Consider the following 22,645-nt stretch of genomic DNA (forward strand, 5'->3'; position numbering starts at 1 on the left):
GAGAGCTCAGTGTTTTCACAGCCACCTCCAGCTTGTTGGTCTCCATTTGATTTCTTTTGCTGGTTTCTGAGAAGGAGGTTGAGTCAAAAGGAGGAGCAGACAGAGGGGCTCATAGCCTTTAGTTCCAAACCTAAATTTTGACCAGGGATGGGAAAGAACAGAGCTTCTGTCCAGGTCTGGAGGACATAGGTATGTCTAACTGGTCTGTCACAAACACAACCTGCCCAGGAACATAGGTCCCCAAAGGTGCTATCTTTTCTCTTTGCTCTTCGACCCCCTTTGGACTCTGAATGGTCTCTTTGTTTTGTATCCCCGCAAACCAGAGGGACTTCCAAACTTGCTCCCCTCCATGGGAACCTTGTTTTCTAAGGAAAAGTCATCCTTCTTCTAAAAGCTAGGATCCTCTTACCGATCAAATGGATGTGTCTCCCCACCCTCTTAATTAAGATCTCTGGGGCCAATGACTCTGGTGGTCCTGCTTCTGGCGAGCTCACTGTCTCTGGATTTGCCAACTCTGGTGGGTAATTCCTCAGACAGGACTTGGCATTTTGAGGGGCTTCTGATCTCTGACAAAGAAGGGCCCCAGGGCTCCCCTGTTTTCCACTAAGGGGATACTGATGTCCCCCCTCTTCTAGTTCTGCCCCTTGCTCTTCTCTATTTTATCTTTTTTTTTTTTTTTTTGAGCTCACCATTCCTTGCCCAGCTTACAGGAGACCCTCAGTGAGCTTTAAGAACAGAGGAAAGAGACCAAGGGCTTGCTTGGGCTCCTCACCCAGGCTTGGGCTCCTCACCCAGCCACCTCCCTAAGAACGATGGACATTTACACCCCTTGTAAAGGACACTCTTTTCCACTCCCAAAGGATCAAAGGATACTAGCAGCACTTAAAATATGAATACGCTTTAGAGGTTTGGCTTCTGAAGCCTTCAAAGCAGTTGAAAGAAGTGCAGAGGCGGCGGGCAACAGTAGCTAAGTCGAGCCGGGGCTTCCAAGAGAGTCCTTTATCCTAGTTTCTTCTGACCTCACTCTGTCTTGCTCTCTATGCCCTTCTTAGGGTCCTGAAACTCTAGATCGTCAGGTTTGTCCCTGACAAATGTCCTCCCTGCACTTTGCATGTCAGATTGCAAACTCTGATAGAATGTTTGAGGCTGACAGCCTTGATACATCTATGGAGCATGTTTGAATCCATTTTTCAGAATGGCAAAGAACAGTCCCGGGCACTTTTCCTTCAGACATAACCCCTTGGAAGGTCTCCTATGGCCCTAAGTAGATCTCGGAGAAAAAAACCCGTGGGCTTCCTCTTCCCTCAGTGAGGCTTTTTGGGGCAACTCTTCTCTGAACTGCGGCCAGGGCAAGCTGGGGAAGAGGATGAAGAGTATGGAAGGGTTTCTGGTACAAAGAACTGCCCTTGCCTCTGACTTCTGCTGCCTCTGCCTCCCTCCCTCTTCTCTTCTCTTCCTCCTCCTCCTCTTTTCTTCTCTCCCCCTTCCTCATCCTTCCTCCTGGCTTCCACCCCTCCTCCATTTCCTCTCGTGTTCAGAGCCGCTTTACGGATCCCGGATCTCTTCTCTCTCTCCTCTCTCACTGCTTCCTCTCTCCACATGTCTAGGCCTCAACCTCTGAGCCACAAGCCAAGCCAGGACCCTCTCACCCAATCATCTACCCCAGGGGCAGAGCCCAGCCTGGCCACCACTTGGAGGACAATTGGATTTTGTTTTGTTTTATTTGATTGTTTGTTTTGTTTTGTTTCTCTGTGGCCACAGGGATGGGAGGAAGTATAAAGAAGTGTAAACAGGAAAGCCGGCCTAGCCTGGAGTTCCAAGGGCCCATATTTCATCAGCTTCCTCTCCATAACTGCAGCAGGGACACTTAACCCTTCCCTGGCTGTGAGAGGGCAGAACGGGAAGAGAGCCAACAGGCAGTCCCCCCCCCCCCCCCCCCCCGCCTGGTTCTTTTCTCCCTGAGATCTGGATGCTGGGAGAGAAGCCAAGGATCCCAAGCAAAGGAAAAAGGCAGAGTATCCCCAAATTCAGTCCCTTCCCAGGTCAGCTCTCCTTGAATAGAAGCATCCCAGCCTGGAATCCACCAGGCCCACCGGAGAAGACAGGGCTCATAAGAGTCTCCCCTCCCCCATTTTTTAGGAGTAGGCACTACTGGTCACTTTATTCATTTTTGGAGGTTTTTAGAGTAATTGGATTTTGAGGCTGGGATCAGCCCACAGCAGGGTTTATCGATTGCTGCAACGCAGTTACACATCCATATTAATTAACCCAGACACCACATGGAAACTGAGCTGTTTGGGGAGGGGGAGGGGAGCAAGGGGGGCCCTTTAAGGAGACTGGACATTTCTCCCTAAGTGTCCCCGAGGCCCGGATAGGAGAGTTGCTTCCCACAAGAATCCTGTGACCCTCCCAAGCTCCAAGTCCCTGGACTTCTCTGCAAGGGTAAGGCTGACTTGGTTGCTGCAATTGAACTTCCCCCCAAATCTCCTAGGGGTAGATTAGACACCTCCTAATGTCTCTTCCTTATTCAGGCCTGTCTTCCCAGCCCTATGATGCTGTCTCTGGTGGAGGTTCCCAAAGTCATCTTTTGAGAGGACTTAACGGCCTTCCTCACCTTTCTTTCAACTTCCCAAAGGTAGAAGCTTCCTGATGCTTTTCAGGGTTGTTTTGCTTGGTCGTTTTTGGTGTCCCATTTGTTGTTGGTGGTAGTGATGGTGTTGTGGCCTTCCCTTTCCTCCTATCCTTCCCTCCAAAAAGTGATTAAAATCTGTTAAAGGATTTAATTAAGAGAGTTAAATGAAAAGGAAGGAGGCGCAAATGAGTTGGGGGAAAAAACCCACACCAAAGCTATTCTCAACGATTAAATCGCCATTTTAACAATATAATGGAGTTTGCATCCTGAAAGGGGAAATCAACGCTCATATCTCATCAATAATTCATAGAGTCCGGGATCACGCAGAGGTCAGCAGACAGGGGTGGGGGGGTGCGCAGCGCCGGCCTACGTGGGGCTCCAAGCCTCTGCCGCATACATTACCAGCTGCTGGCCACACCACCACCACCTCAGCCGCTAGCAGGACAGGCTGGTATGCCTACAGGTTTAGGTGATCTTTCCTCCTTTCTTTAGGCAGATTCATGGAGAATTCATTGAGTTAGGAGCTCCAAGAAGAGGAGGAGGAGGAGGAGGAGGAGGAGGAGGAGGAAGAGGAGGAGGAGGAGGAAGAGGAGGAGGAGGAGGAAGAGGAGGAGGAGGAGGAAGAGAAGGAGGAAAAGGAGGAGGAGGAGGAAGTGGTGGTGGTGGTGGTGGGTTTAAAGTCCAGGATAGGATAAAATTCGGGGTAATTTGGGAACCTGTCCACTAGCACATAGCACCCCCTCCTCAAGTTTTACTTTCTCTAACTCCCTCCTCTTCCTTTTCTTTTATACCTTAAGTTCCTCCCTTCCTGTCTCTCCTCTCTTAATTGTCTTTGAGAAGGAAGATGCATCCTCTGAAGCACCTTGCAGCATCTTGCCCTTGGCAAAGGCTCCTAGGCATCCAGACCATGCTCTAGCCTCTTAAAGGACTGGGGCCGTGCTCGTGGCTGCAGGCTGTACTGCGGCGGCCTTGGGGGCTCAGCGGCTGGGGCTGGTTGCAGTAGCAAGCCATGACTTCAGATCCCGGTGGGATAGGATGAATCATCCAGCGAGGAATAATTCCTAGGCCTGAGGCTGGCTTGTCTCACCTCCAGATAACCCACCTCCACCTACCCCTAAGTGGAAAAGGGGGCAGGCAGTCTGCATGGCACCAAGCACTTAGCAGACTGGTGGAGGGAGAATGACAGCGTGCGAGGGGGTCGCCTCGTAGGGGATTTGGAGTCACTTCATGCACCTATTTCTCTTTCTCTCTCTATTCCGCCCTCCTCCCTCTTTGCCCCCTTCTCTCTCTCTTACTTGGTTTACGATTCCCAAGGAACCCACAGAAGGAGAAATGAAACCTTTTCCTGCAACAGATGGGAACCTGAGAGGTGGTATTTGGGCAGATGGGAAACCGAAAGCGTGCTGGTCCGTTGCAGGGTTGCAGCGCTGGCCGGGAGGCAGAGGCTGTAACTTCACGGATCTGCCAGTAGAGTCCGCCTTAGACCAAGTTCACAGCCAGGCTGGGGTCTCTGAGACGCCAGCGAGCGACCGCTCAAGGTGGCCCCGGGCCCCTCCGGGTCTGCATTGTTGGAACCCAGCTCTCTTTCCACCCCGAAGGGCCCAGTTGGCTCCTCCGATCCCGATCCCAAGGAAGTCCTGCTTCAAGCTCTTTCCATTCTTCACCTTAAAAACCTCTCTTCTCCAGGTCAGCCCACTCTGCGGTTCCCATAGGCCCCTCACTCAGCAACCTCGGCCGGCCTTACTCTTCTAGACAAGAATGAAGGAGGGTGGGCAGTCAAAAGCCCTTGCTGGCATCTCGATCAAAGAGACCTATGAAAATTCAGGAAGTGGGGCCTGTGCGCTCCCCCCCCCCCGAGCTGTTTAATAACGTAACACTCTTATTCCTCAGGTCTAAGGCTCTTAATTGGGGTGGGATGGGGGCACAAGGCGGCCAAAGGGGAGGGGCAGGGAAGGTGTTTTGCTCTTGGGTCTCAGCAGTCCACACAGCAGAAGGGGACTCTGGGCAGTGAGGCCAGTGTTATTGACGGAGGGGTCGCAAAGTTGGAGGGTCAAAAGTTTACGTGCATGCGTGATCCCGGCGGCCCAGGCGTCTAGCGGCGGGGGCGGGGTGGGAGAGGGGGAGGGGGCTGTATGTGTGAAGAGAGAAGGGAGAGCTTGAGATGCTGGAGGTAAGGAAGGCGAGGGAGCTGGGAGATGTGAGGGGTGGAGGCAGCAGAAGTGGAATAGGGGAAAGGCAGAGATCTGGGGGAGGGGAAACTGAGGAAGGAAGAAACTGTTCTGCAAAAGCTTAGAGGCTGCTGGTGGAGAGCTACACAAAAGAGTGCTCCGGGGCGTGGCGAATCCTCCACGCAATTTTCTCTCCCAAAGATAACCTTTGAGTCACCATATAAAATTTAATTAAAACCTACCCAGCCGCACACATTTAAAAAATCCAATTACCCACACGTCCTTGCAGGGCCAAAGAAGGCTTCCAAGGTGAAGTCTTGATTCTCACTAACATCAGCCCCACCCTGCTTGCCCTAAAGGGGCCAAACTGCGTGCTCCTCCTCGCCTAGGGAACGTAGCCCTGTCTTCCCAGACCCCTAGGTCCTAGATTAGTTCCAGGTACTGGACTTCAAGACTTTGGGCCAGTACCAGACATTTTTAAAATTCCTAATCCTTCCCTTTAAATTGTGGTGCTTACGAATTAGGACATTGAAACATAGTTAGTTCTCTCCTTCTCTCCCAAGCCTCCATTTGGATGTTCATCCTGATTCCCTCTCTAGCCCTCTTTGGAAGAGGGAGGGCAAGTGTGATGGAAAAATACTTAATGGTCTCTTGGAGATCTTTATAACTGGAGTTGAAAACAGGCGTCCTGAAATGAACCTTCAGTCTATGCATTAAGCTTAGCTCATAAGTAAAATGCTTCCTAGAGACCGTGATTATAACGCTAAGGCATATGTCTATTTTGGGTCTTTAAACGACTGTTGCATTAGGAGATGTCATCACAGTCTCTTCTAAGCATTCGCTATAGGAGGTGCACCGTGGGTGTTTGTCCTTCTACAATGGACATAAGTTGGGAGCTTTTGTAAAGATGACTTCTGAAATAAAGCCAAAGAGAAAAAAGGCTAATGGCAAATTTCAAGTCAATTTAACCCCAGTTCCACCCTCCCCCAACTAAAGGGTGTGTGGAACCCTGTTTCTATTTCATTCTCAAGTGAAATTCTCAGGGGGGTGTCCAGAAAAGAACTCTTGGGTCCTGAGGAGCAGAGGTCATGACTCCAAGTGGAGAATCTATTTCGTTTGGTTCCTTCCTTAGTCTCCTTTGCCTTGATCTCGGGAGAAAATGTTGACAGATTTAGAAATCTGGAATAGACTGGAGTGGCTCAGGGTCCCAGGCTAAAAAGACTGCAGGAAAGGAAGGTGATTTCTGCTACCCCAGACCAAAATTGCCTGCCTTGCCCTACCCATTCGTTCTAGAGGCTACCACCCTGCCAGCACTTACTAGACGTGGGCTAACTGAACTGGGTGGAAGAAGAGTTGTCTAGACTACCTCAGCCGGTCAACTCGGGGGCCAGAGAAAGGAAAGATACAGTGTAGACATCCCACCAGATTTTAAAACCCGGGTCAATCTGACGGTGATGAAGGAAGGCACAAGAGTGGCTGAATGAATGACAGCTCTGTCCTTTAAAAAAGATGGAGGGGGAGTGTTTTGTTTTTAGGGACCATTAAAGCCTCTGAAAGCCAGGTCCTCAAGCTTCCTGCTTTGCCCAGCGTTGTCTGTCCCCTTCCCCTGAGATCTCTCTTTCCCGAATGGGATCTGGCTGTGGATCAGACAGACTCCCTTCCAGAGAGGTGGAACGGTCATTTCTGGAATTCTGGAGCCTCTAAAGTTTTGGCGGAAGTGGCAATGTATCTGGCATCTGGGGCAGCAAATAAAGTGGGTGAAGAGGTGACAGGGTAGCAGCCGGTACAGGCCCTGCCGGTGCAGGCGATTAGGGGAAGAGCCCGGGGAAGGAAACCCTTGGGCTCAGGCGGGTTTTCTAGGGTTCATACCCCCAATGACACACTTTCTGCCCTTCAGGTGCCAGGGCCAGCATAGTTAGCTAGTACTCAGGCCTCAGAAGGATTTCCTCCACGGGATCACACGCCCTTGCTCTCAGTCCTGGGAACCGGAGCTGACAAAAATATAGGAATGATTGAAAAATCAAAGCGGGGGCGGGGCTGCCTGAATAGTATTCCAATGGAGACTTTTTGGGGTGGGGGTTGGGTGGGGGGTAAAAAGAGAAAAGTCGAGCTGGAGAGGGTAAGCTGAATCAAATTCCTGCCCTGTCATTTTTCTCCCAAGTAATGACCTGCGCAAAATTCAATATGACCGAGCGAACTGCGTGAGCATATTATAGTAACTGCCTGCTCGTGGGGGAGGCCCGGAGAGGGGTGAACCGCAGGTCACGGCGTCTAAAAATTATTAAAATGTTCGAGAGCCTCGTGACGCGCCTAGCTGTTCAACAAAGACTGCCAAAGTATGAGATTAATACGAAAACTTGCTCTTCAAAAACAAAAACACACCAAAAAAAAAAAAAAAGTCTTTTCCGGCCTCCGAGGGGGCCTGTGGTTCCTTTGCCCGCAGCCGCGGTCCGGTTTTCCGGACACACAATAGTGGACAGGAGCGAGCTCAGCTGTTGCTCAGCGGGCCCACGGCGGGTCGGCCGGCCGGCCGGGAGCAGGCGGGGAGCGGCTGGGTGAGTACTCTTGCCTGCTCAGGTCCTTGCTCCGTTCGGCGGCGGCGCGCATGGAGTGCCACCGGGCCGCTGGGGACTAGCCTCAGCCTGGCCCTCTGCTCGGGTTTTTCTTCCTCTCTGCTTCTCTTCCAGCTCGCCCATAAAAAGGTGGATGCTTTTTCTAGGCCCGGGGCACGCCTGTGATGGCGCAGGCGGGGTGGGCTGGGCAGCGAGAGGTCACACTAGCAACCTGTGGCTGCTTGGAGAAGTGGTCTTCGAAGAACCTAAGAGCACTTGGGAGGTGGCCCAGAGGGTGCATAAGCCTCTGGCTCTGCGTGTTTTTATTGTTATGCCTATTGTTGTTGGTATTCTGGGTGTAGACGAGTGAGGCTGTCTCTAGCCGCGGTGAAACCTGTCCTGGGGGTTACTGATAAATCCCGTCTTCCACCCCTGGCGTCTACACTGGGAGGGAGTGTGGATGGGGGGGGGGGTTGGTGTGAGGGCAAGTGGTGGCTCTCCAGTTCTCAGAAGCGAAAAATCTCAGTGATGGGCCTAAGTTCAACCATACCCTCTCTCTTGGTGCTCTGGACACCTGGGCTACATCCCTTGTTAAGTGTAGATCAGAAAAGGGGCCAACTCAGATGCTCTCCCAAGCCGCAGGTGGGTTGGACCGGTGTCCAAGAGTGGGAGGTATGGGATAGGGAAGGGGTCTGGACAGTTGGGGTGGGTCATGGCACCCCGAAATACCCTTTGAGAAGACTTGGTTCTTGCTGGATATTATGGATCTGGTGGGAATCAAAGCACCACATTTTGTCTGTGAGTGATCAGATTGAACCCTGTCTCTGATGAAGATGGAAACTACAGCTAATCTTTCTCTCCAGTTATGCAAAGTCTGGCCTAGCTAGGAGAGCATTGGGGTTAGTAGCCAACCCCAGAGGCCAATATTGCAATGCCTAGATATAGGAATTTAAAAACAAAAACAAAACAAACAAACAAACAAAAAACAGAAACAGAGGTCTCAGGTGGGATCTCTCCTACCCTACCCAGTAATGGTTCCTGGTCTCTGCATGGGTGAGGTGGTTTAAAGGGTTGTTTTGGCTTGTTTGCGTATGTTCGTGAAATTGGCAGTGTTCTAATTTACTCAATAAGGACAAAAGTATTTCTTAAACCTGGGTGGCGAGGAGGCTTCTGCTGGGCACACTGGCCCTCACCTGGTCACAGCTCTCAGGATTTAAGCTGCAGCTCCTTCTAGCCCAATTTCCCATTTTTCCAGCTTAGTAAACCAACAGTCACTGGGAGCCTTAGGAAGTTCATTCAGAAACCCCAGAATCCCATTTTGGCCCCAGTGCCAGCAACCCAAGCAGGTGGATGGGCCCAGTTAGCCTGCCCTCTAGACAGAGAATCTCTCTCTGGGGCTAAGAAGTGGGTAGTGGAGGTCCTCCTCACACCTCTGTGGGATTGTCCCCTCATTCCAGCCCCCAGGAGGTATGAGGGATATGGGAGTTTGGGAGGGGCCTGCGCATCATCTGGCTGCAACTTTTATGGTTCCTCATCGCCCTTCATTCGGAAATGAAGCGCCTTTGATCTTTTTCTCAGGTTGTAAACGGAATTGCCCATCATTAAATATCCAGGAGCCCCCATCTGCTTGGTCTCCCAGCATTTTTCTTCACAGCTGTTTCTCTCTCTTTTTACCATTCAATTTTTCCAAAAGGACTTTTATTACACCCCTTCACACCCAGCGGCCCCTCTCTCCTCCCTTTGCTTTGGAAAATATCTAGATATGCGTTTGATCACGAACTAAAGACTGGGGGGGGGCAAGGGAGGAGAGCTGGTTTGGGGTTTTGTTTTTTTCTTAAAAAAAAAAAAAGTTGCAGGGGGAGGGGAGGGACTGAGGGCACCCAGAAAGGCCTGATTCTGACTTCCAGGCAGCCTCAAGATGACCCTTTCTCCTTTTGTACTTAGCTAATGTTTACATCTCATAATTCATGCGCCACCGAAAGTCGTGCGGCAGCCACGAGGTTCGAGTCCCTTTGCCCAACAGCTGCTTCTATTTTTGATTTTCTTTTTTGGATAGGAGAGTTGAAAACCTTGTAATCCTAAGAATGGACCCACAGTGACTTTTCTGCTCCCAGAGCTCAAAATTAAAACAAAACGAAATAAAAAGAAAGCATTCAAACTACACCCCAAAAGAAGAACGCACCGAAAGTCAGAGAACTGGAAATTTCCTGGGCCAAGAAGACCTGTCTGTCTTCTGTATATACCCTGTAGATCCGAATTTGTGTAAGGAATTTTGTGGTCACAAATTCGTATCTAGGGGAATATGTAGTTGACATAAACACTCCGCTCATTTTTTTTTCCAGAAGAAAAATAGATTATTTTCTAAATGAGGACAATCCAGTGACTGGCTTCGAGAAGACTCCTTCTTTTTCTTTCTTTTCCTCCCTCAGCTGATTAGGGAGAAATCTCGTCTACCTGAGGTGTTGCCCATGCCTGCTCCTGGAAGCTTGGGTCCCTGTTCACTTAAAAGGTTCATATTACTGGTGTTTTAAAATTTTATCCTGAAGTCCAAACCTATCTATTTTCTATTAGGAGTCTAGGGGGCTTTATTGGAAATCATGGGGGAGAAATGATTGCTTCTGCCTACAGTGTGCAAAGGCAGAGGAAATTTGCTTTTCAAACGGATGCGGAGGTCGTTATTTCAGTGGGTTCAGGACAAGACGCCCTGAAAATGCAAGGTTGCCGTGGGTGTTCTCGTGCATGTGTCCTTGGTGGGGGTGTCACAGCTGGGGCTCCTTTCCTTAGATCACAGGGATGTGACATTTCTCTCGGCCACACAGGCAGAGGCGGCGGCTTTAGCGGCGATTAGAGCTCTTGGCGCCACGCTTAGCATGGCTTCGATGAATCTGGAATTAGCAAATTACTACTCAATTGGTCCTCAAAACTTGCAGGTTTTGCTTTATTCTAGCTTCTGTCGTTAGTGCGGGAACTCAAGTCGTTGCTCTGAGCGTGGGCCTTATGGGTCAAAGGGAGGGAGTGGTTAGGAGGAGAGGACAGACTGACGGACACAGCGAAGCTAATAGTGCAGCTAAATGCGATTTGGAAGGCGAAGTCTCCCCGAATTAGTGCGTGAATTTCCTATCGATCGGCCCGCGGTTCCATTCATCTCTGACAAGTCCCTCCGCGCACCCGCCCTCTAGCTCCCGACGCCTCCTCGCTCACCTCCTACTCCCCCCATCTGGCTGCTGTGAGAAGCCCCAAGCTCAGCGCCCCTCTAACCTAGTGGGTGCCCCTTTCAAGAAGGAGCCCCCTGGCCCTCCAGTCACTTAACTTCCTACACAGACACCCGCTGCGTGAGCTCCCACTCACCCTGGGGAGGAGAAGGGGCCCTATGGAAGGAAGAGAACGGTTGACAGAGGTGAGGTAGGGCAGGGGGGCTACACCCGGAGCCCCAACTTCTGAGAGGATGCAGGGATTGTGCTCTGCCCAGCCCCCCTAAAACAGGCCCTCCAGTCTTAACCCGCTCACTCCTTCCTAGCTCTCCGTCTCTCTCCGCTGCTGCGGAGAAAGCCAGGCGAGGAGGGGGTCGCCCCGCAGGAGCCCTATGTAAATCCTGGTGTTGGGTGGGTGGGGAGGGGGAGAGAAGGGGAAATAAACCTCTTTGGCTGGAGTAGGGTCCGGGTGAGCAGATTTCCTTATCCGGGAATCGCAGGCCGGGTGGCCATTGGCTCGGAGGATCACGTGGGCCCCAACTTTGTTCACTTGACAGTAAGTAGGAGGGCTTTCGGAAACAGGAAAACGAGTCAGGGGTCGGAATAAATTTTAGTATATTTTGTGGGCAATTCCCAGAAATTAATGGCTATGAGTTCCTTTTTGATCAACTCAAACTATGTCGACCCCAAGTTCCCTCCGTGCGAGGAGTATTCACAGAGCGATTACCTACCCAGCGACCACTCGCCGGGGTACTACGCCGGCGGCCAGAGGCGAGAGAGCGGCTTCCAGCCCGAGGCGGCCTTCGGGCGCCGTGCTCCGTGCACCGTGCAGCGCTACGCGGCCTGCCGAGACCCCGGGCCCCCGCCGCCTCCGCCGCCCCCGCCGCCCCCGCCACCGCCCGGGCTGTCCCCTCGGGCTCCCGTGCAGCCACCAGCCGGGGCCCTCCTCCCGGAGCCCGGGCAGCGCTGCGAGGCGGTCAGCAGCAGCCCCCCGCCGCCTCCCTGCGCCCAGAACCCCCTGCATCCCAGCCCGTCCCACTCCGCGTGCAAAGAGCCCGTCGTCTACCCCTGGATGCGCAAAGTTCACGTGAGCACGGGTGAGTGCGTGGGCACCCCTTCCCCTCCCACCCCCGGCGCTTTACAGCGAAGGGACCTCCAAGGCATGTGGGGGAGGGAGCTGGGGGAAGCCAATTGTCCCCGCTATAAACTCGCCATTGCCAGAGATTTACGGTCTCCTGTTTTCAGAGTCACATAATTACATCGCCCATAAATTTTTATGGCCTGGTGGGCCCTGCGCCTTTGAAGTCATCCTCTTTTCCAATCTCCCAGCGACTTTTTCGCCTGGGATACGCAGTCCCAGTGAAGTTGGAAGTTGGGGAGGGGTGTGGGAGGAGGGGAAGAGAAGGAGGAGGAGGAGGAGAAGGAGGAGGTAGTAATCCGTATTTAAGCAGTGGGTTGAAGCAAGTACCAGTTTTTCTTTTTTTTCCCTTTCTTCCAGCCTGGTTCCTTGGCTGGAGAAGTGGGCAAAAGTTTTTGCTGGGGAGAAGGCGCTGTTTGGAATCTGAGCAGCGAGGGTGGGGACTAAATCCAGGAAGGGTCTGGGGCAACACCCTCCCCTCTTCCCCCCTCCGTTCTCCCACCCGGGGTCCTCAGGCCAAAGAGTGAGATGAAATCTTTCCAAGATTCCTCACAGTGCCCCCTCCCCCAGGCAACAAGGACGACAGCCCAGCCTTTCAAAAGTTTGAGGTTTTTCTTTTCCGTGTGTCCCGAAGTCTGTCTTCCTTTTTCGACCCCTCCCTCCAAGATGAGGTGGTGGGACCTGGAGGCTGGAAGTTAGCTGAAAGAAAGAAAGGGCTTTCCCTCCTGCCTTTCGGGGGGCAATAAAACTTTCTCTTTCTCCTTCTCTGTGTGTGTCCAGTAAACCCCAATTACTCCGGCGGGGAGCCCAAGCGCTCTCGGACCGCCTACACTCGCCAGCAAGTCCTCGAACTGGAGAAGGAGTTTCACTACAATCGCTACCTGACGCGGCGCCGGAGGGTGGAGATCGCCCACGCGCTCTGCTTGTCCGAGCGCCAGATCAAGATCTGGTTCCAGAATCGGCGCATGAAGTGGAAAAAAGACCACAAGTTGCCCAACACCAAGATCCGCTCGGGTGGCACGGCAGGCGCAGCCGGAGGACCCCCTGGCCGGCCCAATGGAGGCCCCCCCGCGCTCTAGTGGCCCCCCCCAAGCAGGAGCTGGAACCTGGGGGGCGGGGGTGGGCAGCGAGCACCGAAGGGGGATGCGGGGGTATGGGAGGGTTCCCAGGCTTGAGCCCAGAAAAACCTATCTACCCTACCCCCACTTTATCTATAAGGAATAAACGCAGAGAAGGGGGGGGTAGGGAAGCCTTATTTATAGAAACGACTATAGGGAGCAGGGTGAAACCCTCCGGAAGCAAGATTCAAGTCTCTTGCTTTCTTCCTTAAAAAAAAAAAAAAAGAAAGAAAAGAAAAGAAAAGAAAGAAAGAAAGAAAGAAAAGAAGAAGGAAGAAAGGAAAAGACAGAAAGAGAAATGGAGGAGCCTGCTGAGCCTGGTTTTCAGCTTTGGTGAAGATGGATCCACGTTTCATCTTTAATCATGCCAGGCCCGGGCCCATCTGTCTTGTTTACTCTGCCGAGGAGAGGACGAGCCTCGGTGGCCACCATTACCTCGACACTCGCTAACAAATGAGGCCCGGCTCGGCCGCTGCCGCCGCCGCCGCCTCTGCTGCTGCCGCTGCTGGACCGCAGCCTGGATTGTCTTTCTTTGTCCCTTACTCCCGACACCCAGCGAAGGCACCCTCTGACTGCCAGATAGCACAGTGCTTTGGCCACGGTAACAGACACACACATAACTTCCCTTCCTGTCGGTGCCCACCTTGGGGATGTGTGTGACTGCTCACCCTCTTCCACGCTAGGCTTAGAAGGGGGAACAGAAGGGAAGCGAGGGGCGGTCTTCCCAACGTGGGTTCCGGAATCTGAACCCAAGAAATATATATATAAAAAAAAGAGATTGAGACACCCAGGAGGGCCTTCTGCTAGAAGGTCCAGCCAGGCCTGGCAGGGTGAGGGGCAGTTGAGTTCTGGGAGCTGGGAATGTCTTCTGGCCAATCCACAGTTCCACAGCAGAGGCCTTCTCTTAGACTGCAGATGAATGTGAAATTAGGGAATAAAATGCTGTGGCCCTCCTACTCTGGAAGGACAATGTTGCAGAGCCTTCTCCCTCCTGTTGTTACCACTGTTGCATTGTTTATTATTATTATTAATATTAATATTATTATTATTATTTTATGTCATGTGTGTCCTCTCTCCTGTTCTCTTTCTGACATTCCAAACCAGGCCCCTTCCTACCTCCGGGGCTGCCTGAGCCTAGAACCTTTCATTGGTGTGAAAATTTGTGTCCTGTACAGAGTGACAACAGAAATAAATGTTTGGTTTCTTGTGACCATCACATGTGTTTTTGTTGGAATGCTGATGTGAAAGATATGAACAAGTGCCGCCCAGCCCAGTGTATATGCTAAGCACCTAGTGGATTTGGCCTCACAATGAAGTGGGGTGTTTTTATTTTGTTTTAAAGGCTCCAATGGGAATTTCTACCTCAGAGGCTTCCAAATTGTGGTAGCTGGTTTATTTTTCCTTTGGAGTGGATGTGTTTCGTTTGAGGCTTAAAAATTTCCCCCCTCCAGTCCAAAAATGAATCACAAGGACTGGGAGGGCTGATTCCAGGCCCCAATGGGGGTGTGTGTTTCATTGTAAGACACCAGAGGCTTAAGGAGAGCAAAGTCTTTCATACTGTGATTTATTTGTCATAAGCAAATAAAATGCAGTTAAGCTGTCTCCTTCTAGACAGCCAGCTCTGGTTATTAAAGTTCGAGAGAGGACTCCAGGAGCCGACCTCTTTCCTCCCTGCATAAGAAGGTATCGCTTTCCTCTGAGGTGTTTAAGGCTTTAATGAGTCTAATTTTTTGCACAGATGTTTCTGGGTGTTTGCAGGTTTTCAGAGTATTTTTATATTACAAAGGAACTAGCCGGTGCCATAGCTCAAACTCTGACAAGCAAATAGATAATCAAGAAGACAAATGGCCTCTTTTGTGAAGCTCTGCTCCTGTATTAATTTTCATTTTCTTTCTCATAGAAAGTATCGAAAGTAAGGCTGGGGACCAAATAGCTGTCTGTGTCTGAGATCCCAATTACCCCTAGAATGGAGTGGGGGAGGGGAGGGGGTTCAGGTGATCCTCACAAACCTCTGACAGGTTTGGGTCACTTTTGTCCGGTACAGGCAAGGGGTTCTAAGGGCTGGAGCTCTAGCCTTGGGGTCCATGGTCCGGTGACAGCTCCGGGTGCAGCTACGTTCTTCTCCAAGAAGCTCCAGGCTCCAAAGAGCATATACAATTAAAAGTTGTTTCGTTTTGTTTTTGGTTGTTTTTTTTATTTTTTTTGTCCCCTTTCTTTCCAGAAAATAAAGAGCCAATACCATCCACATGTTTGATCGTTGTTTATTTTGCATTTCTTTAGTTGGCCTGTAAGGGTAGCAGGAGTCTGAGTAAGGCCAGAGAACCCATCGGGCCAGTATCTCCAGGGCAGGAGAGTGGCCCATTAAAATGCAACCAAGAGATTAGTTTAAAAAAAAAAAAAAGAAATTAAGAAAGGAAGGAAGGGAGTAAGGGAGAAGGAAGAAGAGTTGCCTGTAGACCTGGAGGAGGATGAGTGGGTTAGCTTTGTCTCTGGTGTGGTGTAATGTTTTAGTTTTGAGGACATAAGACATTCCTTAGTTGAGGGGAAAAAATAGCTCTCAAAAACCGTAAGGTCTCCCCACAAGAATGTCTCTAAAGAATCAAATCAAAGCTGCCTCTTAGAAGGTATGAATAGAATCTTAAAAGAAAAAAAAAAAGAAAAGAAAAGAAGAAGAAGACTACGACGAAGATTTCTATGGTGCTTAAAGTTCACCGCCATTCTGTGTAGACAAGAGCTAAGAAAAATGTGAGAATTATACAGAAAACCATTAATCACTTCTTTTCTTTAAATACGTATCCTCTCTCCTTTGTTATTATTCAACAGCAAATCTCCGCAGACCGGCTGTTGGGGGAAAAAAGTGTTAGCCGCCTCTCCCGGATCTGCAAGGGGGAACATTTTTGGAACCCTAAAGTTGAAAACTTTTTTCTCTCAGTTTGGAAGAAGCCTTTCGTCATGAATGGGACCAGCGAAGCCCAGGCACTCAGGCGAGAGCAGGCAAGAGGCACAGAAGGTAACAAAGCCCTGGCTTGGGGTGACTTCTGTTTTGTTTTGTTTTGTTTTGAAAAAATTTTATGGGCTCTTTTTACAAGTAAAAGAAAAAAGCTCATCTCCTTCTTTTTCTTCTTCAACTGTCTTTGTGGGGTTTTTATGGTGGATGCTTGAGCAGGTTTGCTGCGTTTTATGATGACTGATGTTTGGGAGAGAGTGGGAGAGACAGAGGAGAGAGGCCTGGACGCCTGGAGAGTGTTTGAACCGGTTGGGACAGAGGTGTCAGGGCCCCTGAAAAACACCAGAGAAGAAGGTTGTTTTGGCCGCTCCTCAGAAGTGCTTTCTGGTTTTTGAAAAATGCAGGCGCGCTTGGGGAGAGCCTGTATGTGCCCGTGCGTGCCTGTGTCTAGCAAGGTGCACGCTCAGTGTGTTCCTAGGACTCTGATCTCATCTACGCTGTTTACCAGTGAGATAGATGTTGACATCACAGCCTCCTGGAGAAATGAAATGCGGTTCTTGAATGAAGCCTGGGAGCTGGTAGAAGTGAATTCATTTGGTTGGGTTTCCTTCTGGTGTCTAGCTTGGGATTCTAGACAAATCCTTTACTCTCTGAGAAGGAGGAACCGCTCAGGGCCAGGTGCACTGACACAGAAATGCTCTTTTGTCCCCCCACCCATCACCCCACTTCACCTCCCACCCCACTTCACCCCACACTCCAGGCCTCCTGGAGGCTCAGTGTTCAGTCTCCTTTCTTTTGGCTTCTGGTTTTGGGGGCTCTGTTCTTTCTCCTGGTGCCCTGCTTCTCAGGCTGAGGAATCAGTGGGCTCTGCCTCAGACCTGAATGTGCTGGCCCCTTTCTCCCTGAGGCCTCACTTGGAGTTTGGAGGCGGGAGGCTGGCAGGATAGAGAGTTCATGGAGAGGCCACGTTTTCTAGGCGATTAGCTTGGTATTAGAACCACAAAATGACCTCGGAAGCCCCTTGACCTCTCTGAGACTGGACATTGTGCTATCTCCGGCTTCCTGCCCCAGAGGGAAAGTCACACCTCTGGGGGGGGGGTGTTTCAGCTTCTCCACCCCCCTAATTGTGCCCAAATCCTTTGCTATCTCAGAATTTCTGCATCACTTTTCTATTACTGTGGATTGGGAAGAAAGGTGGTTTTTTGTTCCTGTTTGTTTATTTGTTTGTTTCTGTAAGTTAGCCCAGCAGTCCTGTGGGTGGGGAGCAGAATGCTGGTTTGTCTGTTTCAAGCCCCTTCTCTGGGTTGGGCGTCAGCCTCCTCCCCTACCCCAAGTCCATCTGCACTGTCTCTTTTTAGCTTTGCCTAAAGCAAGCTGAAGGAAGAGGGGCTAGAGGATACAATCTGAGAGGTTAGACAGACACTGTCCATGAGACTGCATGTAGACCACCAGAGGAAGAAGCTCCTGAGCAGGAGAGAAAGGAACATTCCTTCGGAGATTCTCTCTCTCTCTCTCTCTCTCTCTCTCTCTCTCTCTCTCTCTCTCCAAATCTACAGTCTCTCAACCCATCTTCTGAAGTTCCTTTGTTTAGGAATATATATATATATATATATATATATATATATATATATATATATATATATATATATGGTTTTTCGAGAGGAAACTATACTTTTATAATCACCTTTATCTTCCACACTCCAAACTTCCATTTCTAAGTCCTTGGGTACCTCAGCACCCCGAAGAGTAAGAGAAATGGGAGGAGGTCTGTGGCAGGTTGCTCTGACCACTTCCAGGGCCCCGCTCTGCAGTGCTAACTAAAGTTTGCTGAAACTTTTTAAGAGACAGACGGAAGATTTGCTAAGAGGGGAAGGTCGATCATAGACCCCTCTATAATCAATGTTCTATCTTCCACATTAAACACCCACATCAACAGGACCCATCAAAGGGGAGGGAAGGAGGGAGGGATGGAGAGGGGGAGGGAGAGGTTTTTCTAGCTGGGAAGAGGGACCACTCTCCTTAAAGTAAGAAAGGAAGAGACAGGGCTTTGCTAAAGAGTGTGTGGTGTTGCTGGCTCACGTTGTATAAATCTTTTCCTGTAATTTGGGGACTCTCAGACAAGAGAAAACCTGAGCGGATGGCCTTTTCTTTGTCCCTGGGTAGCATAAATGGAGGAACTGGGGCCTTGGGCAGGAAAGGGTTGAGTGGGCAACGAGGTAGACTGGACCACTTTGATATTGAAAATATCTGCCAGTAAAGATATATAACCTAACCGATAGCTGATTGTGGGCCCTCTCTGGGCTCAAGTGACAAAGACTAGAACTTTAAACTGCTCTCTGAGGCATGAGAATTAGGGGTACACCAAAAAGAAGAGCCATAATGGTAGCGAAAGCCTGGGGTTCACCAAAGTCTTTCATTCCCACCCCCCACCCTATAAGACTTCTCTTTCTCTCATTTCCAGAGCTAGACCTTTTTAGAACTGAGGGCTGCTGGGGCTCACTTTCCGCAGCTCTGGTGGCCTCCCACCACCCCAGAGGTCTTCCAATCTTTTGACCTCTCCCCTCGGTTCTCTGGGCCCCTTAGCACTCCCTCTCTTCCCTCTCTTCCTTCTGGCCTCAGCGCCTGCCTGGTGGGTCTCCCTGGGAAGCGGTGACTGCGAGCGGGTTTGATTGGAAAACGGAGTTGGGAAGTTTCCCAGCGTGAGTTGAGCGCTGACGGATTTGTGATCGGCCATAAAACCGGCGCGTTCGGATTCGTAAATCAATCTCGCTTTTCTCAGTCTAAACGTTCGCTTTATCGGCAGCGAGAAAGCGCTCAGCTCGCGCTCACTCGGGCGCTTGTTTATTTGAACGTGGACATTTCCCAGGATCCGAAGGGTGTGCGCACTTTAACAACCTGGCTGGCTTCTCCTACCCGTCACCAAGGCTCTCCTTTTTCTTGTCTTTAAATATAATTTCTCCGTTTTAAGGATTGCTGTCTTCGGTTTTAAAGATTGCTGTCTTCGGTTTTAAAGATTGTCATTTCCTCATGTTCCAATTTATTCATGTATAGCCCTCCCCTCTCTCTCCCTCTCTCTCTCTCTATCCACCTCTCTCTTTTCCTCCCTCCCTCCCTCTGTCCTACCCCCCCCCCCAGTTTGTCTTTGGGGGAACATTTTCCTTTTAATGGATTTGTAGCCAGGGACCTTGTAGACTTGCCCTCACAGGAGACGGGAGCAGGCCTACATCAGCATCAGGCTGAATTCAATACCAGTCTGTGCTCAGGATCTGGACAATCAAAGCCGACTACCCCCCCCTACAGAGTCTGGGCCCCGCCGGCGCCCCCTCCCCGTGGGGCTGGGGCAGAATTCCAGTACTTTCCGCAGGGGTCCTGCTGCCTCAAAACCTCCGTGGCACACGTGGGGAGACTGTTTCTTTGGGGTGGTTACATGAAGAGGTCCTTAACCTTCTTTGAGTCGCTTTTGGTTCAGACCCTTCTAAACAAACCAGCAGAGACCCCTCATCCCCATCCCCCGGCTCTCCCACCCTATTGCCTTTATTCTTTCCCATTACACGGATGCCCTGTCGGCCTGGTCGCAGCTACCCCAGAGCTGCAGAAGTAGATAAGGCTGGGAATGTTCAGCACGCGCGGGGTGGGGGGTGGGGGGGGTGGGGGGGTGCTCTTAGAAATGCCTTTCTACTTCCTTTGAATCCCTCCACCCCCTGCCCCAACTATGGACTCAGATTCACTTATAACTTGTGAAGTTTGGGGGTTGTTTGGTTTTGTTTATTCTTGGAGAGAAAGAGTCCGTACATCACGCACACACACACACACACACACACACACACACACACACACACACACACACACTGCTGAATGGATATCTCCCATCCAAATGTTTAACACTTTAACGTGTATCATCCCTATCTTTTCCTCATTGATCAGTCTCCATTGTCTGTTGATTGGAAGTCCAGAACACTAACACACACCTGGGAAATATAGACCCTAGGCTGGCAGGCAGGCTTCAAAGCGTTCCTCCCTGTTTTGTCCAGTCTTGTTTCAGCTCTTCAGCTACCTTCATTAGTGTATTTCAGAGACTGAGATGGGGTTGACATAGGTAGAGTCTGGGTGTCTGCTTCTTTTGTATGGAAGCTGTGCCCCTAGGTCTTTTGTCTCTGGAACCTATTATCAAATCCTCAGCAGCATTTAGTTCCCTACGGTAGTAACAATGCTGAGGGGGAGAGTCCCCCTCCTGGTTATTCTCTATCCTGGGAGCTTCAGAGTCATCTCCTCATGCTGTGTGTTTCTGACCTTTCAAAGGTACACTACAAAAGATCAAAAGGTGAATGAAAGCCCCAAGAAGTCCCACTATGGTACATACAAGGTAGCAAGGACTTGCAAGTCTTCCTCTTCTGTCGGGTTCCCTTAGATACACTGTGGATGAGTTCGAAGAGAGTGAGTGGGTCCTGCTAAAATAAATACCCCAGTAGTAGGGGCACAGAATGGAGTTGGAAGGGGAATTTCAATTCTAAAGGTTGCAACTAGAAAGCTGAGAAAAATCAGGGGCTTGGAGAAGGGCTCTATGCCCACCCCACCCCCACCCTGACGCCCCAGCAGACTATTCTGCACCTCTAGGAACTAAGCAGAAGCAGGAGGAGAAGGGAGAGAGGAGAGGTGGGCTGTGGGTAAGTGTGTGCCTGTGGGGGTAGGGAGTTATAACCAGAGTACGTATAGATGTGCTTGTGGGAGAGAGACCTTGCTACTATTCCATTGGTGGGTTGGGGGGAACCTATTTTACAGGAAAATTTCTCCTCATGAAGGGGAAGGTCATAGTGGTCCTTTGAGCCTGAAATCGAAAGACCCCCTTCCCCCTCCCGGTCACGTGATTCATTAAATAATTAATGCCGAGGTTGCAGAATAGATATGTATTCGTCAGGAAAATCGCAGGCTCGGTCTCCCTGTTTCTGACGTCCAATTCAACTGTCCTTTGAAAAACAAGCCTGTACCCTGAGAAAAAAAGAGAGAGAGAGGGAGAGAGAGAGAGAGAGAAAAAAAGAAAGGGAGGCATCAGTAAAACAGCCCCGCAGCTGGAGCCACACCGCGGGCTGGGGTACTGTAAGTAGAAGGGATTTTTCACTACCTACCGCGCCTTATATGTCCATGTAAATTTATTGTTTGTTATTAATGTTATTGTCGTAAAATGTGACAAATAGCCATCTTCATTTCCTGCCATTTCTCTTCACAGGATGCTCTCTGTTTATACCCATTGAGGCATTGCATAGAGATTTTAGGAATATTTCTCTCTCTCTCTCTCTCTCTCTCTCTCTCTCTCTCTCCTCCAACCTTTTTCTTGATTTATAGCAATATGGGTGTCAGCTTCTCAGCCAGCATGCCAACCATTGTGTGTGTGTGTGTGTGTGTGTGTGTGTGTGTGTGTGTGTGTGTGTGTGCATGTGCACTCGCGCGTCTGCATGTGTTTGTGAGTGAGTTGTGTTGTTTATGGCCATGTCTTCGATAAATCATTTCTCACAGAAAATGATGTAGAAGCTGGGCTGGTTCTGTGGCTGGGAGAGAGTCGTTCTTGGAGGCACTTCCTCCCTCTCTGCTCTGCTCCCAGGAGTTGGGTATTTCGGACGATTTACAGCAATACATCAGCAGTTAATATGAAAGCTCTGTAGCTGGAGGTTTTCAATTACAGCATCTGTGATTATCAATTAAGATGAGATTTGTATAAATTTGGTAAACCAGAAATGCCTCATTGGCATATAAACCCAGTCAAAGATCATGACCTAACAGAAAAATGATATTTGCAAGCCCTATAGAGGCAACATTCCAGCGGCAAATAATTCTGAATTCTGCAGCGATCCCCCCCCTGCCCCCCAGGAGTTTGGAATCTCTAACTCCAGCCCTGGGTGAATAAACACTACTCTGAAGGCAGAAGGAAGTGGGGAGGGGGCAAGAAAGCTGGAGGCATTGGAAGAAATTACAGGACTTTTAAGGCAAAGATTTTTGTATTTGATGGGGACCCAATAGAAATGCTGTGCAATTGGTAGTGGGCAAGGAGAATTCCGTCAGGGTAGTAAAGCTGCATTTAAAGACTTGGTATGTATGGGGTTATTGAGGGTGGAGAAGGAGCTACCTAATTTGGGGGAGACAATGGAGGCTGGTAAAGGGTGAAGGGCAGGGAGACAAGCTGAGAAAGCCTTGGCTTCCCACCCTCTAGGCTAACAAAACAAGGAAGTGAATTCACACTCCAGGAGCCTTCCTTCGACCTACTGAAACAAAGAAAGTTTCCTGGGCAGTGAGAGACTCTCCTGTGTGTGTGTGTGTGTGTGTGTGTGTGTGTGTGTGTGTGTGTGTGTGTATTGGGGGGCTTAACTGGGAGAAGTTCTCTTAAGTTTTTACAGAAAGAAATATTTTAGGAATCAAGTGGTCCTGGAAAGTTGAAGAGTGTTCCAGAATATTGGGTGTGTTTCTTTGCCTTAGCCCTCAGCCTAAGACTAAGCAATTAGGGTGTATATCAAGGGGCGGGGGAACTGGTAACTTTCCCTTGGTCCTTCATATGGAGGAGAGGTTGCTAGTTAAGAACAAAGTCAAATGTGACAACTTTCTTCTTCTTCTTCTTCTTCTTCTTCTTCTTCTTCTTCTTCTTCTTCTCCTCCTCCTCCTCCTCCTCCTCCTCCTCCTCCTCCTCCTCCCCCTCCTTTCCCAGACAGAGTCCCTCAGTGTAGCCCTGGCTGTCCTGGAACTCCCTCTGTAGACCAGGCTGGCCTCGAACTCACAGAGATTCACCTGCCTCTGCCTCCCGAGTGCTGGGATTAAAGGCAGGCGCCACTACTGCCCAGCTCAGATGTGGCTTCTTGGGGACACCCCGTACTATGTCCCAAACTTGTGACGGATAAGATGCAGAGCCTCTGCCA

The 22,645-nt window shown here is 50.2% G+C and overlaps 1 protein-coding gene and 1 long non-coding RNA gene across 2 annotated transcripts in view; both read left to right on the forward strand.

Annotated features, from left to right (window-relative positions):
* LOC131917640 (uncharacterized) overlaps window positions 1-22,645 on the forward strand; it is a 34,908-nt gene that overhangs the window by 885 nt on the left and 11,378 nt on the right. Inside the window, exon 2 of the long non-coding RNA XR_009380719.1 lies at window positions 15,623-15,809. This is a non-coding gene — a long non-coding RNA (uncharacterized LOC131917640). The remainder of the gene's footprint in view (window positions 1-15,622; window positions 15,810-22,645) is intronic.
* Hoxb4 (homeobox B4) lies at window positions 10,947-13,016 on the forward strand. The gene is made up of 2 exons (XM_059271616.1): window positions 10,947-11,640; window positions 12,462-13,016. The coding sequence occupies exons 1-2, from the start codon at window positions 11,187-11,189 to the stop codon at window positions 12,758-12,760; spliced, it is 753 nt and encodes a 250-aa protein (XP_059127599.1). The 5' UTR covers window positions 10,947-11,186; the 3' UTR covers window positions 12,761-13,016.

The sequence above is a fragment of the Peromyscus eremicus genome, chromosome 8a (assembly GCF_949786415.1).
Source record: "Peromyscus eremicus chromosome 8a, PerEre_H2_v1, whole genome shotgun sequence".
In the NCBI taxonomy this organism is placed as follows: Eukaryota; Metazoa; Chordata; class Mammalia; order Rodentia; family Cricetidae; genus Peromyscus; species Peromyscus eremicus.